Genomic DNA, 21,908 nt, shown 5'->3' on the forward strand with positions numbered 1-21,908 from the left:
AAAACACAATATTACTGTTATAAAGCCTTTGGTTGAGAAAGCTGTGGTTTTTAATACACAATGATGCACATCTTAAACTTGATATTGAGCCGCACATTCACAGTGATAAAGCATTTTTTTAATTTGTTCCTAATCAAACAAATAATCAACAACATGAAACTTACAATGTCGCATTAACACTGATAACAGAAAACAATATCCGTGTGGTACGTTTCTAAATCATTAACACGAAAATTGAAACGGATTGAATTTAATTGGAAATTCTTATCATGGATTATCCCATATAAGATATAATTATATTTCTGGATAAAACGCAATGCATTGTAACCCTTACAGTGAAACACATTACGTGGAAGCCAGATTTGCAATATCACAAACGCTACGCCGGATATTATCACTGAAAACCATAAAAGACAGATCAAGCTTAAAACTTAGATTAAAGTGTTATATTGGAAATGAGATTAATAGTCCTGATTCTGATACGATTTGTACATTTTGTAATTTTAATGATAAATAGCCGATCCACTAATACTGGCAAACCGAAGTAAATATCAGTGTCAGTTGGAGCACTTCTAGGATATGAACTTTCACCCAGATGTCGTTATAAGTTATGAACTGTACATATGTATCCTATTGATATATGTTGCATTGTATTCTCTGTAAAAACAACTGCTGTTACCGTTTGTATTATTTATTACAATAAAAGAAAAACGTATGATATTTAAATGAACATAATATAATAACAACAACAATGATATTAATAATAGTAATAATAATAATAATACTAATAATAATACTAATAATAATCTGGTATAATTTGTATGTAAATACGCTTTTAGGCATGAAAAAGGTAATAATTTGATGCCTGTTGAATTTATAATGAAGTAAATAAATAATAAAAATACACTAAGATGTTGCCATATTTAAGTGACCCGGGAGAAACGCTACTTACGAAAAATCACGACTATTCCAAATCAGTTAATTTATATATAGTCCCTACATCATTATGAACACATCATTGTGGCAGCAGACTTACTTGCGCAATGAATGATTAAAGTGCGGTGGTCGTCGAGCAGCGCGTGTTCGAATTTCATGCAAATAAACAATGTATTTTACACGCGTTGTATACGTCGCCATGAGTCCCATATCGAACAGGACGCGGCACGACGACTGCCGCCCTTTAAATAAATTACCACATATGTTGACCTCAATTCGTCAATTGATGCCAAAATTGTGTAAATATAGTTCCCAGAGTTTGTTATTTTGACTTTATGACGACAGGACGATGTGTAAATACTGTTTTTATGTATTTATGATAATTTGATAAAACACTCAAGTTACGTAATGTGTTCATTAATAACGTTATCCAATAGATTAGATTGTATAACTTTAGAGACAGTTGGTGAAACTAAAATTAAATTGAAAGAACAACTTCGTTAAAAATGTGGGTACCAGACTGGGAAACGAAATATTTCTTTTTAGTTGCCAACACCACTGAACATGTGTCTGTGTCACCGTGACAAATGACGTAATGAACACCGCAGTTTTTGCCGAGTCGTGCGAGTTTTTATATTTATTAGTCAGAAAATGATGTCGTCCGAATCACCAGCACCTTTAACAGAACTCACGTCGCTCAATGTCGCGGATCATAAGGTATGTAACAACAACTCACCCACATCGACAACTCTTCTATCTTACTCCACTACGACTGACACAGAGAGAGGTTCAAACTGCACTGGCCGGCAGTGAATTGAATTCACTAAAACTACAAGGCATTGTTGAAACCTCCGGCTATACACTCGGGCCGGGCACAATGTCAAAGCCAACACATGTGACAGGCTGCATATTTTCCTTTCGAAGTTCTGTTTTATTACATTTTACTGGCCTTTTCGTGAGCGGCAAACGATAAACATCATTTTACTGAGGAGTGAAATTATTTATATCGAGGTAGCAAGGACAGAACATACTTTGAGAACAAATATGAGCGATAATAATTATGTACATGACACAATTCACACTCAACCATTTCTCTTCACGCGATAACAGAGGGAACACTACCGTAATCTTACCACTCCAACCGATATCACGTTCTAATCCTAGCACTGTGACATATGTTTGCAAATCGACAACGATATGGCATTGTACGGGCATTGTACATTGCGAATCAATGTGACATCATAACCGCCTCGTCCTGCACATTGGTATTTTGGAGGGCTTGTTGCGATGAGCACTACTAATCTACTAATATAGGCAATGACTCACACGAACCGCAGTGATATCGGAACCCACTGGAAAACGCGAAGACATTATATGGCGAATTACGTATGTCCACATGATGACAATATTGCCACGTATAACGAATTCATGTCGTCGATGCAGTTTATGAAACGCGCCAATAGACCATTTTCCGTTCACTGCGAGAATCACGCGTTATGCGTGAAATCGAACGTAAAAACAGGACAAACAAAGGTCATAGCGTCGTAGTCGCGTCAAACATCGCGTGGGATTCGACAAACGCGAAAGTATTTTGGGGACATTTCCATGCTTAATAATGTGCTGTCCACATTTGATGATAGGCAATTTCGATTAAGTAAGGGTATTCGGAAGCAATATTCCTCTGTCGAAGATCGGCCGGTCGGTGTGAGCTACGAAATAAGGAAATTCGAGTTCAAAATCAAATCGTTCGATTTTTGCGGCAGACGTTCGACGCGCGTCTTTCATGCATCTCTCGAGATCTCGCAATTGTACGGAAAATCACCTATTAGCGCCACTGAGACACTCATAATATTGTGTTCTATTTCGCCCAATATTGACACAAGTACTACTACCAACATTGTACTTGTCACGATGGATAATAACAGGAGGATCATTACCTTCCATGTTTTCACGCGACAATTATAAATAGTTTTTTGTGTGTGTGAATAATGCGCGTGTACCAGCTTGGGGGTTTCGATTATAAATTTACATTTAACATATGTTCAAAGTAAACACAACTATAAATAACTGCATATAATAAAAAAAATAATAAAACGCCAGTCAGAGAAAAGAAAGTGGCGTTAAATATCCCGCCTCATCATTTGGCAGCGCTTAATGTATAGCGATATGTTATATTGAAGAAAGTCTCGCGCTCCTTTATGTGGTGTTTATTTCTGTTAATGACAACGTGTCATTATAGAAGACAGAGAAATCAGTAAGCACATTGTTATAGCTTATATTTTCTATTTTTTGTTCTCTTCATTCATAAATTGTCATCCACATGATCAAATTCATGATGTAAATTATTCATCTCAGTTTTGGTTGGCCATTCTAAAACAAAGTGTGTTCAAATTGCTCATAAAAATGTTGCACTCAATAGGTTGTAGAAATTCTTTTGTCGCCGAAACCAATGTGCATACCAAGGTGTATTAAATTACACGTCAACATTGACGATATATTTAAATCACTTTATCCGATTATCAACAGACTTTTAATAATAATTTTAGACATTTATACCATATATCCGACATTGAGTTCAAACTCTGAAAACATGACAAAACCGCGCGTCGATCATGATAATCGCTTCACTTTCAAAAAATGAATCTAAACCACGCCTTCCTTGACAATATGGTTATATACTAGTGTCAGTTCAGCATGTGATCGGATCATGTACCGACTAAAAGAAATAGACGGTATTAAGAACATAGCCATATGTTTGGAAATGTGATCGTAACGTACGTAAGTTGCAAGAACATATCACACTTTCATATGAGTAGATTTCATGGATGGTAACGTGGAACGTAGAATGCAGACACGCTTCAGGTTGAAGTATTTACCATTGAGCCAGGTAATTACGATAAATGTGACTGAACGTCGTAATTGATGTCACTTTTGTGTAACATAACCCTTATCGTACAAAATATTTAAAAGATCTAAGGAGCTGGTTTAGTTATGGTTAGCCTCACCCCCTCTATCCGGGACTGTAGGTTAACACATATAGTGCCTGGTGCAACGTTAAAGACGCACCCCCCAACATTTTTTCGAAGGGGCGATTGTGCCGCCGCCACTGGGTTATGGAATGAATGGGATAATGATAGGGTAGAGTAAGGAGTGGAGATGAGAATAGGTGAATGTATTGAGAATAAGGTATAAAGAGAGTTGGATGAGAACAGGGTATGTGGGATAAGAATAGGGAACAGTGGTGTAGAGTAGAGAGTGGTTGGGATGAAGATAGCGTTCAGTAGTGCTACAGGATTCACAATATACCTTGCCAATAGCAGAACATCACTGATCAGTTCCGTAGCTTCGGTTGTGTTTTCAGCATCTCAGTGTGTTCTCAAGTCACTGAATCGCATACAGGGTTTTATGTTCGCGTGATCCAAAATGGACTATATTAATATTTGATGTGAAGCATTTTTCATTAAAAATTAGTCTGGTATGCACACCACATTATCGAGTTGTTTCTGTATTAGGTCCCTACTATTTGAATTTATAATACTAATGTCTTACTGATTTTACCGTGATGTTGAGCATCGAACATTTCGTAATTCCTTGTGTTTAGTGTGCTCCCAAAGCAAAATTCGAACAGCAATGCATGACGGGATTTATTGTGGTGAAGAGTTTGAATTTCACCAAAAGCAGGGATAAGATCGGTGTGCATCTGAGGAAGAAATAGAATGTTTTTCTCTTCAGTCTGGTCTTTTTATAGAGATTTCCACATAACGAGAAGTTCCCGACAACCTCACTAAGCTCACTATTGTCAGTTTTTCTTTCTGAGACAGAGCAGTTTCTACACAACAACGACGTATTGACAGTCGTTGACAAGCTCCCACAAAGCTTCCTATCTCACCATTGTCAGTTTTCCCTTCTGAGGTTGTTCCCCTCAAAGCGGTTTCTACATTAGCAGAGAGTCTTTCAAGCTCGACTGAACTCCGTATATCACCATTGTCAGTTATCCCTCCTGAGGTTCTTTCACACAGTTACAATACAACGAGAAGGTCTCGACAAGTCAACTGAGTTTCGAATCTCGTTGTTGAAACCAGAAAGACAATTTTTCATAAATTAACATGAAAGATTGTATGTGGTGAAATTGATAAACAATAAGTATTTTTCAACGTGTTTGTTTCGAAATATGTCATAATGGCACGCTAATTGGAAATTATTGAGCAATCATGCTAATGGTATATCCAGACACAGAATTTGTCACCGATGTATTTTTAAATAAACACACAATCATTAAAACTCTAAAATCGAGAAGTAGCCCTCGTGATTAAGATGGAAGTGCAAATGTCCCCAGGAATGACTCAGTAACACCCCTAAAGTAGATTGTTATAGTTTAACTAGTAATAGTCTTCATTTCTAGGACGGTGTGTCAGATTCCAGAGATGAAGTAAGCCCACATGGAACATTTAAATATCGTATCGGATTGATATTGTCCTGTATAGGATGTATGGTTGGCACTGGGAATATATGGAGATTTCCACGAATTGCGGCAAATAACAGTGGGGACGAAGGTATTTATTTGTTTGTGTGATCGTTCCGTGCATTCGTTTATTTAAAAAAATATTTATTTATTTATTTATTTATTTATTTGTTTGTTTGTAGGTTTGTTTGTTTGTTTATTTATTTATAACCGACTATTTTTTTTTATTTTAGGTGCTTTGCAGTTTTTAATATTGTGGACGTTATTTCTATTTATTTGGTCAATACCGATGTTAGTCATAGAATACGCAGTTGGTAGATATATAAAGAAAACGCCAGTTCAAGTTTACAAAGAATTGCTTGGTCCAAGAAATACGTGGTGTGGTGGCTGGATTGTCTTAGTAGACCTGGCAATAACGTAATTTATATATATGTATTTATATTCAGTAGGGACGTCCGAAATGATAGTGGATGACGTTGGATGACGTTCTTATAAATCGCGCCCTCTAGCGCCGAAACGCTCCTGTAACGTAACTGGCGAAAGAGCTCGGCGTTGTGTTGATCTCTGGTCGTCCCTCAATATATACAGCAAATGTTTTCAGTTTTTTAGAGATTCGATGTATTCTATGAACACAACCAAACACAGTACATAATTGAGGTTTTACTGAGCCAAGTGCTTTCTCGCTAGAGGGCGCGAGTTATGGGAAAGTTGTAAAGCAGTCACGTGCAGTGCCTGTATTGTTGTGCGAATCACGATAACCAAAAACTATTGTCCTAGAGCAGAGGCGGCGGCAGGAAATTGTTGCATTGGGGGGGGGGGCGAGATCTGCTCACCATCTCTTGCGCCCCATAGGCGCAATGGGTTGCACATTTTCTCGGGGCGACCCTTCCCCCGGTGCCGCCGCCACTGTAGAGAATACAATGTTCTTACGGCAGGGTTACGATTATAGTAAATTATATAGTACATATACATATTTCTAATATGATTACTTGTATGTTTGTGTGCAATATCATACACTTGTTGTTGTTTTTTTCATTTCCAGGTGTTATTACACTGTCGTTTTAGGTTGGTGTTTTTATTACTTATTCTATTACATAGCTAACCCATTGCCAACAGATGAGGTGGGCAGCGAAACGATATTTAACGAATTTGCAAAGGTGAGTAGAAAATACATTATTTCATTGGCTCATTCAAGAAACTTCAATATTTGGCTCTTTCGGGGAATGTTTCTTTGTGCTTTGATCTGTGCTGGAATAATTCAGATTTCAGACTGTGTTTGCTACATGGCGTGGGAACTATAGCATTAAAGCGCGCTGGTCGTTGCGCAGCGCGTGTTGGAATTTCATGTAAATAAACAATGTATTTTACACGCGTTGTATACGTCGCTATGAGCCCCATGTCGAACACGACGCGGCGCGATGACTGCCGCCCATTAATATGTTACAAATTACTTATCTGTCGTAACTATGAACCTTTGATTCTCAGCTTAATATAAAGCACCCGTCCCGCAGTGTTTTTTTTTTTTTTTTTCAATTACGACACCTCATTAACCACACGTGTATATACTTATGGCTGTTATGATGTGACATGTAGGCGCGAGTATGCCCGGACTCACGCGACCTCACGCTGCACATCGAGAAACTGATTCTGGAACCATGTACGAATAAAATCACCATATACAACATATCCAAATAAATAAACATAGTTTGTTGCAGAAGGATGATTAACCATAAGAAGACATATTCGTAAATCCATCGTGGACAATACAAGTCTGAATACAATGAACTGCACTGCACAATGTACTGTCTGTCTCAGAGGCGACAGCACGTAATTTTACATGCGCGGGGGGGGGGATTTGCTCACCAACCCTCGCACCAAAGGCGCGACCTTACTAGGGAGGTCTGGGGTATGCTCCCCCGTAAAAATTTTGAAATCTAGACCCTCTGAAACGCTATTTCCTCCATTTTGGGGGGGGGGGGGCAAATTTTGCTGACACAAAGGGTTTCAGCTTGATTTTGAAGGAGCGATGCACCCCAATATTTCTTTCGAGGGGGCGACCACCTGTGTGCCTGTGCTCCCCACAGTGTCTACACGTACAATCGACCAATCAAAGCAAAGGGATAGAAAGACCACCTACGTACAGATTTACGTAACGAATAGGTAGAAATTATTTGATAGTCTGCGACAACTAATTTTACGCAATCAACTTACTAACAATTTCAATCTGGGAAGAATGTCTTGCGCCCTCAGCGGCATTATGGTTTCAGTCATTGTCATCTTTACAATATACGTGTTTTACTTTCAGGAGAGTTCGTGGCCGATCCTCACCCATGGCATTGCTATTATTTCAGCTGGAGTAACTATATCGTGGGGTGTGAAAAGTATTGAGCTCGTCAACAGTATTATAGTACCAATATTTTTAATAATTATTTTGATTAGCTTCATCTGGTCAATGACCTTACCGTATGCGAACACAGGGTTGAAGTATTTGTTCACGCCTGACTGGAGTAAGTTATTATTCAAGTATACATATCACATTAATGTTTTACATTACTCATACTACAATAAGTAAACTTCCTTTATTCGACAATGTATATATACTGCAGTGAAACTCCCCATAGACGACAATGTACATATCTCGTACTGCAATTAAACTCCCTATAGACGACAATGTACATATCTCGTACTGCAATTAAACTCCTATAGACGACAATGTACATATCTCGTACTGCAATTAAACTCCACATAGATAACAATGTACATGTCTCACACTGCAATTAAACTCCCTATAGACGACAATGTACATATCTCATACTGCAATTAAACTCCCTATAGACGACAATGTACATATCTCGTACTGCAATTAAACTCCCCATAGACGACAATATACAAATCTCGTACTGCAATTAAACTCCCTATAGACGACAATGTACATATCTCGTACTGCAATTAAACTCCCTATAGACGACAATGTACATATCTCGTACTGCAATTAAACTCCACATAGATAACAATGTACATGTCTCACACTGCAATTAAACTCCCCGTAGACGACAATGTACATATCTAGCCACTCATACTGCAATTAAACTCCCCGTAGACGACAATGTACATATCTCGTACTGCAATTAAACTCCACATAGATAACAATGTACATGTCTCACACTGCAATTAAACTCCCCGTAGACGACAATGTACATATCTAGCCACTCATACTGCAATTAAACTCCCCGTAGACGACAATGTACATATCTCGTACTACAATTAAACTTCACATAGATGACAATGTACATGTCTCACACTGCAATTAAACTCCCCGTGGACGACAATGTACATATCTTATACTACAATTAAACTCCCCATAGACGACAATGTACATATCTCGTACTGCAATTAAACTCCCCATAGACGACAATGTACATATCTCGTACTGCAATTAAACTCCCCATAGACGACAATGTACATGTCTCATACTGCAATTAAACTCGCCATAGACGACAATATACAAATCTCATACTGCAATTAAACTTCCCATAGACGACAATGTACATGTCTTATACTGCAATTAAACTCCCCATAGACGACAATGTACATATCTTGTACTGCAATTAAACTCCCCATAGACGACAATGTACATATCTCATACTGCAATTAAACTCCCCGTAGACGACAATGTACATATCTTATACTGCAAGTAAACTCCCCGTAGACGACAATGTACATATCTCGTACTACAATTAAACTCCACATAGATGACATTGTACATATCTCGTACTGCAATTAAACTCCCCGTAGACGACAATGTACATATCTCGTACTGCAATTAAACTCCACATAGATAACAATGTACATGTCTCACACTGCAATTAAACTCCCCGTAGACGACAATGTACATATCTCATACTGCAAGTAAACTCCCCGTAGACGACAATGTACATGTCTCGTACTACAATTAAACTCCACATAGATAACAATGTACATATCTCATACTGCAGTGAAACTCCCCATAGACGACAATGTACATATCTCGTACTGCAATTAAACTCCACATAGATAACAATGTACATGTCTCACACTGCAATTAAACTCCCCGTAGACGACAATGTACATATCTCATACTGCAAGTAAACTCCCCGTAGACGACAATGTACATGTCTCGTACTACAATTAAACTCCACATAGATAACAATGTACATATCTCATACTGCAAGTAAACTCCCCATAGACGACAATGTACATATCTCGTACTGCAATTAAACTCCACATAGATAACAATGTACATGTCTCACACTGCAATTAAACTCCCCGTAGACGACAATGTACATATCTCATACTGCAAGTAAACTCCCCGTAGACGACAATGTACATATCTCGTACTGCAATTAAACTCCACATAGATAACAATGTACATATCTCATACTGCAATTAAACTCCCCGTAGACGACAATGTACATATCTCGTACTACAATTAAACTCCACATAGATAACAATGTACATGTCTCACACTGCAATTAAACTCCCCGTAGACGACAATGTACATATCTCGTACTACAATTAAACTCCACATAGATAACAATGTACATGTCTCACACTGCAATTAAACTCCCCGTAGACGACAATGTACATATCTCGTACTACAATTAAACTCCACATAGATAACAATGTACATGTCTCACACTGCAATTAAACTCCCCGTAGACGACAATGTACATATCTCGTACTGCAATTAAACTCCCCGTAGACGACAATGTACATATCTCGTACTACAATTAAACTTCACATAGATGACAATGTACATGTCTCACACTGCAATTAAACTCCCCGTGGACGACAATGTACATATCTCATACTACAATTAAACTCCCCATAGACGACAATGTACATATCTCGTACTGCAATTAAACTCCCCATAGACGACAATGTACATATCTCGTACTGCAATTAAACTCCCCATAGACGACAATGTACATGTCTCATACTGCAATTAAACTCGCCATAGACGACAATATACAAATCTCATACTGCAATTAAACTCCCCACAGACGACAATGTACATGTCTTATACTGCAATTAAACTCCCCATAGACGACAATGTACATATCTTGTACTGCAATTAAACTCCCCATAGACGACAATGTACATATCTCATACTGCAATTAAACTCCCCGTAGACGACAATGTACATATCTTATACTGCAAGTAAACTCCCCGTAGACGACAATGTACATATCTCGTACTACAATTAAACTCCACATAGATGACATTGTACATATCTCGTACTGCAAGTAAACTCCCCGTGGACGACAATGTACATATCTCATACTACAATTAAACTCCCCATAGACGACAATGTACATGTCTCATACTGCAGTGAAACTCCCCGTAGACGACAATGTACATATCTCGTACTGCAATTAAACTCCACATAGATAACAATGTACATGTCTCACACTGCAATTAAACTCCCCGTAGACGACAATGTACATATCTCATACTGCAAGTAAACTCCCCGTAGACGACAATGTACATGTCTCGTACTACAATTAAACTCCACATAGATAACAATGTACATATCTCATACTGCAGTGAAACTCCCCATAGACGACAATGTACATATCTCGTACTGCAATTAAACTCCACATAGATAACAATGTACATGTCTCACACTGCAATTAAACTCCCCGTAGACGACAATGTACATATCTCATACTGCAAGTAAACTCCCCGTAGACGACAATGTACATGTCTCGTACTACAATTAAACTCCATATAGATAACAATGTACATATCTCATACTGCAAGTAAACTCCCCATAGATGACAATGTACATATCTCGTACTGCAATTAAACTCCACATAGATAACAATGTACATGTCTCACACTGCAATTAAACACCCCGTAGACGACAATGTACATATCTCATACTGCAAGTAAACTCCCCGTAGACGACAATGTACATGTCTCGTACTACAATTAAACTCCACATAGATAACAATGTACATATCTCATACTGCAAGTAAACTCCCCATAGACGACAATGTACATATCTCGTACTGCAATTAAACTCCACATAGATAACAATGTACATATCTCATACTGCAATTAAACTCCCCGTAGACGACAATGTACATATCTCGTACTACAATTAAACTCCACATAGATAACAATGTACATGTCTCACACTGCAATTAAACTCCCCGTAGACGACAATGTACATATCTCGTACTACAATTAAACTCCACATAGATAACAATGTACATGTCTCACACTGCAAGTAAACTCCCCGTAGACGACAATGTACATATCTCGTACTACAATTAAACTCCACATAGATGACAATGTACATGTCTCACACTGCAATTAAACTCCCGTAGACGACAATGTACATATCTCATACTGCAATTAAACTCCGCATAGATAACAATGTACATGTCTCACACTGCAATTAAACTCCCCGTAGACGACAATGTACATATCTCATACTGCAAGTAAACTCCCTGTAGACGACAATGTACATATCTCGTACTACAATTAAACTCCACATAGATAACAATGTACATGTCTCACACTGCAATTAAACTCCCCGTGGACGACAATGTACATATCTCATACTGCAATTAAACTCCCCATAGACGACAATGTACATATCTCGTACTGCAATTAAACTCCCCATAGACGACAATGTACATATCTCGTACTGCAATTAAACTCCCCATAGACGACAATGTACATGTCTCATACTGCAATTAAACTCCCCATAGACGACAATATACAAATCTCATACTGCAATTAAACTCCCCATAGACGACAATGTACATGTCTTATACTGCAATTAAACTCCCCATAGACGACAATGTACATATCTTATACTGCAATTAAACTCCCCATAGACGACAATGTACATATCTTATACTGCAATTAAACTCCCCATAGACGATAATGTAAATAATAATATTAAAATATTTTTTAGAGGAATTTAGTAATCCGAGGTTGTGGGTAGATGCAGCAAGCCAAAATGCATGGGACACCGGGGCGGCTGCTGGCCTTTTTGTAGCATATGCCTCCTACATGACACGAGAAAATGGAATCGTCCGATATGCTTTCACAATTCCAATATGCAATAATCTAGTCAGGTATGAATTTTATTTTAAAAATAAATTAACGATTCGCACATGTTAAAATGACAATTCACACATGTTAAAATGACAATTCACACATGTTAAAATGACGATTCACACATGTTAAAATGACGATTCGCACATGTTAAAATGACGATTCACACATGTTAAAATGACGATTCGCACATGTTAAAATGACGATTCGCACATGTTAAAATGACGATTTGCACGTTAATATGACGATTCGCACATGTTAAAATGACGATTCGCACGTGTTAAAATGACGATTCACACATGTTAAAATGACGATTCGCAGATGTTAAAATGACGATTCGCACATGCAACGAAAGTTGATTACGCCAATTAAAATTATTGTCAATTTGTTATTCCAGTTTAGTGTGTGGTATGATGACATTCGCAACGGTATTTGCGGTGCAAACCGAAAAAGGCTTGAACCAAAGCAATATAGTGAGTCTACTTCGTGACAGTGGAGAAGCAAACACTGGACTAACCTTTATTTGGTAATGTCTTCTTTTACTTGTTTTAAATGTTTTAATTGTGTATTTTAGATGGAGTTATATAGTTTAATTCCTTGCGCATGTCTGTTAATGACTGGTACGTAGTATTAATTCTGAATATTATTAATAAATCCTTCAGTTTATCTTCATTGCCTTTAACCGGCTATAATAATACTATAAAAGGATTAATTATTAATTGGGTTTTAATTTTGCTTATTTCGCTGACTGGAAAATGCGCTAAATTAAAACCCAGTGAATATGTAGAATTGATTGAGCATAGAACAAATTATCTCAATGATAAAACCGTGAATTTTAAACCCACTGAAAATTAACCATTTTACAGTAATATGTTTATTTCATACTATATGCCACTGACCTAAAAGTATATAGTAGCATTATTAAATATACAATAGTTGAGGGAACACAGTGGACGCGTTGGTACAACTCATGAGCTCGATAAGTTTACCAGAATAAAAATCAGTGCGATAATATAACGGGATATACTGGACACGTATTTTATGAATGAGAATGGTATATGGAGTTGTTTACACAAAATGGACAATGTCTTTCAGGTCTAGCGTTTTTATTTTTAAATATGTGCGGACAAAGTCAAAGTCTGATCAGGATAATTCTATGTAATAAATTAACTGCACGACTTAAATATTTTTCTTGCTGAAAAAATTAGCCTGATTCATTTATATTGGTCTGGTTTTGAGCCTTCGTTGATTTGTTGCTCGATCTTTGTTTAGATAATTCAAGAAATGTCGATTCGCAAATAACTTCTTCATTTATCCAACCTCCACCATCAATAACATCAATTTTTACTTGCGAGTCCGAACATGCTAGGCGTAGTTGAGATTTGTAGTACTGAAGACGTAGCGATCGTTCATTTTGAGTATACTTAAAGCGGGAGGGTCGTCACCTGCGCACGCGCGGGAATTGAGTCCCAAGCGACGATAACAACACATGCTAAACACGCAAAGGCTCATAGGTAGTTGCTTGTTTGTAAACAATGACATGCTATGGCCATCTGACGCATGCGCAAGTGATGACTCCACCGCTTTAAGCAATATTTGACAGTTTTTAAACCCACTATATATGCATACATAAAGTGTTACTGATTTTGTTATATTGTCGCATTCAGGATACCCATACTATATTCCACCATGGACGCTGGAAGAGTGTTAGCTGTATTATTCTTTTTAGCATTGTCATTTGCTGGGCTCAGTTCACTTGCTGCTAATGTAGAGCTTGTTTCAAAGACACTGGTGGATTTTGGACGTGAGTTTCTTTAACATTTAAAACCAACTTTAAAAGCTTACTAAAGTTGGCCCGGATTTAAATTCGGGTTCGAAATTGTTTTAATTTTCGGATTTGGGTGAAGGAAGTTCATTTTTTTCATAAATTTTATGAATTACGTTTTTTCAAAAACAATAAAATCGCGCCATTGAAATTATTTCTAATAATTAGTACACGTTCGGATGAAGAACTTACATTAACATTCAGCGCGTGGATGTCCGGTCGTCTCTCGGGACCTAAATCTCAATATGACAGGACCAAACTGTTAAAAGTTTACACATACATTACAAAAGCATACATCATATGTACGTAAATACATTTGTTTCACGATCAACTACAAAGTGGCCGAATGGCGTCAATTTTTAGGTTTAAAATGCATTAAATGCACGTTCGGTAGCCACCCTATTTTAAAGAACGTTGTTCCAAAGCCATACCGGTGACATGCATTTACAGACATGTCATACAACGCAGTATACATATTAACTCAAACACAATTCAATCTGTGGTAGTACAATGGACCTAGATCAGATATTTATGTAACTAGATTCAAATTTTTTTTAAATATTCACGTGGATAAATTATGTTCAAATGTGGCACATATAGCTATAATATTTGCTACAGTTTTTATAATAGAGTCATACAACGCAGTATACATATTAACTCAAACACAATTCAATCTGTGGTAGTACAATGAACCTAGATCAGATATTTATGTAACTAGATTCAGATTTTTTTGAAATATTTATGTGGATAAATTATGTTCAAATGTGGCACATATAGCTATAATATTTGCTAGAGTTTTTAACGGGTTCGAATAACTTATAATTATTCACATATTGTCAGTGCGAAGAACAAAACATGTGTACACATACACGTCTATGTGGACTTGTATTACGTACACTGCTTCAATACTACGTACGACTTAGCGTATTGAAAATTATGTGGCATTGGTTTAAAAGCATCGTTTTTTTTGGTTTCTCTTGTGTCCTTTTTTTCTCTTTTTTTTTGGGGGGGGGTACTGTTAAATGTTTTCTAAGACGGATGTTTTCAATAATTGACGAAAACACAGTAATATTGGCGTTTATTATAAATCCAAATGTGTGACCATTTTCTGTGTCGTTACGACGTGTATCTTTTGTCTGGGCGTATATTGCTAATTTAAAAAAAGACACTTATGTTGCTTAATTGCCGAATATACCGTTCACAATTCCATGGCATGCTGACGAACATCTGATTAACATATGTTAACGGACGGACGGACGGACGGACAGGCATATAGACAGACAGACAAACAAGATTTTCTCGACAAATATTTGATTCACCATATTTTCTTTCAGTCAATCGCAAATTTGCCGTGTTAATCGTGGTGATTTTCGTGTTTTGTGTCGGCTGTTTAAACGCCACTTACATGGACTTTCTTATAAACCAGGTGAGGCTATGTATGAAAGAGATGACGTAATACTGCATTTGATCAACAACGGTATTTTCGTCGATTTGTTGTGAACCACACGAAAGTGTATTGCCCAAACAAACCCTTTGTAATCTATTGTGAAATTATGTCAACGCAACAACATTTTTAAATTCCTATTTTAGTTTTGTTTTTTCTTATTTGTTTGTTGAACGTCTTTATGAATAATTAACTATATGACGTAATGCACATTGGTGATATCAGGCAAATATGCCAGTAGAATCAATCGTCAGATTTTGTCGTACGCCCGAATTCGCTTCACAATTAATCTGACGTCTAGATTTCGAGAATTCCTGAGTATGGTTTTTAATGGTGGCGAACTACCTTAATATGTCATTTCGGGTTGCTGTGTCACGTGATAATTTTGTCCGATTACGTCAAAATTATCCGCCATTTTGTCGCCCTCGTTCGTAGTTGGTTGGTTCTTTTGAGGTAAACATTCAGGATGTTCTGAAAATATGCAGTCGCTTTTACAGTTGGTTGCAACATAGACCCTCAACAAAGTTGCAATATGGTTGAAGCAATATGGTTGAAGCGGGAGAGTCGTCATCTACTACGCATGCGTCATAGCCATAGGGTGCCATAGCCATAGCCATAGCCATAGGGTGTCAAACAAGCGTCCATCCATGAGCCTTTGGGTTTTTAGCGTGTGTAGTTATCGTCGCTTGGAACTCAATTCCCGCGCGTGCGCTGGTGACATCCCTCCCGCTTTAATCACGCTGCCGTATTGTCAGAATTTTGCTGTCACAGCAAGTTCAAATGCAACTTATATTTCATATTTATGTAATACATATGGTTGTACATAGTTTTATGTACATGTATATTGCATTCTATATACTAGGGTATCTTCTGTCAATTAATTAATATGTTTATTCATTCAGGACTTTGTTTGGGGATTCGCCTTAATTATATCCGGTTTGGTGTTCCAATATTTGGTTATACGTTATGGTACGACTCAGTTTAGATCCAAACTTATCAATGATTACAGTACAGATGATTGGTATCTACCAAAGATATGGGAATGGATTGTAAAGTAAGTAATATTTGTAGTTCATTTAGTAAAAACATTCTCAATGATAGCTAAATGTTCCGTTACCATGCACTGGAACACCATTAATCAGTACCAGGTTACCGGACACTTGTACGGGGGAGATCATAAATTAGTACCAGGTTACCAGACACTTGTACGGGGGAGATCATAAATTAGTACCAGGTTACCAGACACTTGTACGGGGGAGATCATAAATTAGTACCAGGTTACCAGACACTTGTACGGGGGAGATCATAAATCAGTACCAGGTTACCAGACACTTGTACGGGGGAGATCATAAATTAGTACCAGGTTACCGGACACTTGTACGGGGGAGATCATAAATTAGTACCAGGTTACCAGACACTTGTACGGGGGAGATCATAAATTAGTACCAGGTTACCAGACACTTGTACGGGGGAGATCATAAATTAGTACCAGGTTACCAGACACTTGTACGGGGAGATCATAAATCAGTACCAGGTTACCAGACACTTGTACGGGGGAGATCATAAATCAGTACCAGGTTACCAGACACTTGTACGGAGGAGATCATAAATTAGTACCAGGTTACCAGACACTTGTACGGGGGAGATCATAAATTAGTACCAGGTTACCAGACACTTGTACGGGGGAGATCATACATTAGTACCAGGTTACCAGACACTTGTACGGGGGAAATCATACATTAGTACCAGGTTACCAGACACTTGTACGGGGGAGATCATAAATTAGTACCAGGTTACCAGACACTTGTACGGGGGAGATCATAAATTAGTACCAGGTTACCAGACACATGTACGGGGGAGATCATAAATTAATACCAGGTTACCAGACACTTGTACGGGGGAGATCATAAATTAGTACCAGGTTACCAGACACTTGTACGGGGGAGATCATAAATTAGTACCAGGTTACCAGACACTTGTACGGGGGAGATCATAAATTAGTACCAGGTTACCAGACACTTGTACGGGGGAGATCATAAATTAGTACCAGGTTACCAGACACTTGTACGGGGGAGATCATAAATTAGTACCAGGTTACCAGACACTTGTACGGGGGAGATCATAAATTAGTACCAGGTTACCAGACACTTGTACGGGGGAGATCATAAATTAGTACCAGGTTACCGGACACATGTACGGGGGAGATCATAAATTAGTACCAGGTTACCGGACACTTGTACGGGGGAGATCATAAATTAGTACCAGGTTACCGGACACTTGTACGGGGGAGATCATAAATTAGTACCAGGTTACCGGACACTTGTACGGGGGAGATCATAAATTAGTACCAGGTTACCGGACACTTGTACGGGGGAGATCATAAATTAGTACCAGGTTACCGGACACTTGTACGGGGGAGATCATAAATTAGTACCAGGTTACCAGACACTTGTACGGGGGAGATCATAAATTAGTACCAGGTTACCAGACACTTGTACGGGGGAGATCATAAATTAGTACCAGGTTACCAGACACTTGTACGGGGGAGATCATAAATTAGTACCAGGTTACCAGACACTTGTACGGGGGAGATCATAAATTAGTACCAGGTTACCAGACACTTGTACGGGGGAGATCATAAATTAGTACCAGGTTACCAGACACTTGCACGGGGGAGATCATAAATCAGTACCAGGTTACCAGACACTTGTACGGGGGAGATCATAAATTAGTACCAGGTTACCAGACACTTGTACGGGGGAGATCATAAATTAGTACCAGGTTACCAGACACTTGTACGGGGGAGATCATAAATTAGTACCAGGTTACCAGACACTTGTACGGGGGAGATCATAAATTAGTACCAGGTTACCAGACACTTGTACGGGGGAGATCATAAATTAGTACCAGGTTACCGGACACTTGTACGGGGGAGATCATAAATTAGTACCAGGTTACCGGACACTTGTACGGGGAGATCATAAATCAGTACCAGGTTACCAGACACTTGTACGGGGGAGATCATAAATTAGTACCAGGTTACCAGACACTTGTACGGGGGAGATCATAAATCAGTACCAGGTTACCAGACACTTGTACGGGGGAGATCATAAATCAGTACCAGGTTACCAGACACTTGTACGGGGGAGATCATAAATTAGTACCAGGTTACCGGACACTTGTACAGGGGAGATCATAAATCAGTACCAGGTTACCAGACACTTGTACGGGGGAGATCATAAATTAGTACCAGGTTACCAGACTATATACCTAGTCAATGCCTAGACGATCTTCTTCGCACAGTCACCTGACTTCAGGTGACCAGACACCAGCACATAAATCGGTACCAGGTTGCCATACTGGTACTGATTGCCTGTACTATTACAATACTCATTAAAAAAGATATAGACTCCCAAGACACAACTGTGGGTTAGAAACGACAGAGGTCTTATGCGCCCACGCCAGACTTGAACGAATATCTTAATTTATTTTATTTAGAAAGTTATGATTAGTTTTAATGAGAACATAGCGCCCTCTGTTGTCTGCAGGTTGTTGATCTTTTATTAATAACATTAATTTCATTAGATACTTGGCGCCGGTAGAAGCATTGTTTTTAATACTATGGTTTGCAATTAATGGAATCACTGACAACTCTGCATCATGGTACACTTTTGGAAGAGAGACACTCATGTCCTGCCTTGTACAGGTAATACTGTCAACGTGTACTATACGATACCATATATGGAATTGACAACTCATATCAATTAAAGGGCGGTGGTCGTCGCGCCGCGTCCTGTTCGATATGAGACTCATAGCGACGTATACAACGCGTGTAAAATACATTGTTTATTTACACGAAATTCTAACACGCGCTGCGCGACGACCACCGCGCTTTAAGGAGGAGGGGTCGTCACCTGCGCATGGAATTGAGTCCCACTCGACGATAATAGCACACGCTAAAACGCAAAGGCTCATGGGTATACGCTTGTTTGTCAACACCGACACGCTATTATAGCGTTTGCCGCATGCGCAGGTGACAACTCCCACCCTTTAACACGCTCCAGCGTGGCTTTCACGTGGCTACCGGCCTTCTCCTAAAATATTCTCAACAACCGAGCTTATTGCCGAACATACAATCCTGTAAAACCAATTCAATGCACATATCATCTCTATATCATTAATTACATGTTTTATGAGGATTTTATGTGGCCGACGGAGTAGAAGTCACGTTGGGGCGTACACTTGGCGATATTTTGTCGCGGTCGCATGTTCAAATCAGCCATGTGGTACTTTCTTTATGTATAGCATTACATTTCCGGCGAGTTATTTTCCTATTAATTTTAGAGCTATGCATCCACTTGAGTCTCCCTTCACTCGTATATTCAAGTATACAACCAGTTCATTTGCTGTTTAACAAATAGTATTATATTTGTCTTTTTGTTTTTAGTGGTTAGGATTAATACTTATCCTGAATGTTATTAACACTGTTTATGTATTCTGGTATCTGCCTCGTCGGACACCATATGACGTATTGGATCTACCTGAGAGTGACGCCAAACCAACAAAATGCGCTAGACCAGCTAACCCCGAGGACTTCATGGAAACAAAACATTAACTCAGGGCGACATAAGAGTACCTGTCGGAATACGATACTAACCTAGTACATATTACTCAGTATGGATTTTACTTTACTATTTGCCCCTTCCATCAGACATTAACGATTGTTTTATCGTGCATTTGAATTCATTATCGCGATATCTTGTTTGAAAAGGTATACAGAGATGCAACTACACACTTTTTAAAACACTACATTTTTATTCCATTATATTAAGCAATAAACTGAAACAAGACAAATTACGCTTTAAACCGTTACTAGAATGTAAGTTGCAGATAATCATGAAATATAGCCAAGTCTAGGCTCATTTAGTAGTGGAATCACATGGAAACCACTCAATTTTGACACTGGCATAAAAACAGAACCTGGTCAGGGATGGCAATTGGATAACATTGTCTTCTTCCACCAGACATGTACGCCTATTTCATCATACTATTGAATTCATAGTTGCGTCCATTGTTAGAGTGCAAAGCGAGTTCGGGACTAAATTCTTCAATTGTATGGATACGGCTAGACATTGCGCCTCTGTAGTTAATAATGTATATCAACAGCCGGGAATAATTCATCACCACGTTACGTTCATGAGATACTTCAACATACAATCTGTCTGCGCTCAAAATGAAGACAACAGATTTGGTATTCTTTGTTCCAGAAGCTAGGAAAATTTATGAAGTTATTGTCTCACAAAGTTTACCGAGCAATGCTAGACATAATGTTGAATGTGTGTCCATTACACGTCAGCCCATACAACGTTCATCGTACCAGATTTATTGACAAGTCACCGATCATATTAATCCTCTAGCACCCTCTAAAATCCAAGTACTTATGGTGTAGATGATAGAAAGATGCAGAAAGTTCACAGCGTCGATCACAATCGTTTCATTTGGTAGTCATTAATTATTGCAATTTGTTCTTGGGGAAGATTGGGTAGTTTCTAAATGAAGAATGACTAATACATCCTGCTTTCCCGTCATTCGCGTCATGCTGGCGTCACGGAAGCGATTCATCGCTAGAGGGCGCACTTGTGCGCATGCTCCATCTGGTGTAGATACATTTAACAAAGTCGGTTGTATATTCGATCAATCTAGCATAGACATAATGTATTAACATCGAGTAGTCCTTGACCATATTACTTCATTTGAAATGTCCGCTAAATTATTTTCAGCAATAAACTACCAAATGGCGCTTAAGCTTCTACTAGAATGTAAGTTGAAGATCAGATCAGACATGGTTTAGGTTGGGTGGGAGCAGATGGATCCCGGTTTCGGTTAGTATTGGAATCTGGTTTAGGTTGGTAGTGAGATCAGATGGAGTCTGGTCTGGGTTGGAGTGAGATCAGATGGAACCTGTTCTAGACTGGTAGTCGGGTCAGACTGAGTCTGGTCTATGTTAGTAGTGGCGTCAGGTGGAGCCTGGTTTAGGCTGGTAGTGGCGTCAGATGGAGCCTGGTCTACATTGGTAGTGAGATCAGATGTAGCCTGGTCTGGGTTGGTAGTCTGGTCAGACTGAGTCT

General features: G+C 38.5%; 1 protein-coding gene across 1 annotated transcript; it reads left to right on the plus strand.

Annotated features, from left to right (window-relative positions):
- The first annotated feature begins 1,535 nt into the window (after nucleotides 1-1,535).
- On the plus strand, nucleotides 1,536-20,637 carry LOC102807588 (uncharacterized). The gene is made up of 12 exons (XM_006822774.3): nucleotides 1,536-1,653; nucleotides 5,339-5,489; nucleotides 5,632-5,815; nucleotides 6,441-6,555; nucleotides 7,704-7,905; nucleotides 12,369-12,531; nucleotides 12,909-13,037; nucleotides 14,179-14,315; nucleotides 15,671-15,762; nucleotides 16,683-16,834; nucleotides 19,366-19,486; nucleotides 20,228-20,637. The coding sequence occupies exons 1-12, from the start codon at nucleotides 1,588-1,590 to the stop codon at nucleotides 20,393-20,395; spliced, it is 1,680 nt and encodes a 559-aa protein (XP_006822837.3). The 5' UTR covers nucleotides 1,536-1,587; the 3' UTR covers nucleotides 20,396-20,637.
- Nucleotides 20,638-21,908: the final 1,271 nt, after the last annotated feature.

This window comes from Saccoglossus kowalevskii, chromosome 14 (assembly GCF_978046115.1).
Source record: "Saccoglossus kowalevskii chromosome 14, keSacKowa6.1, whole genome shotgun sequence".
NCBI classification, from domain to species: Eukaryota; Metazoa; Hemichordata; class Enteropneusta; family Harrimaniidae; genus Saccoglossus; species Saccoglossus kowalevskii.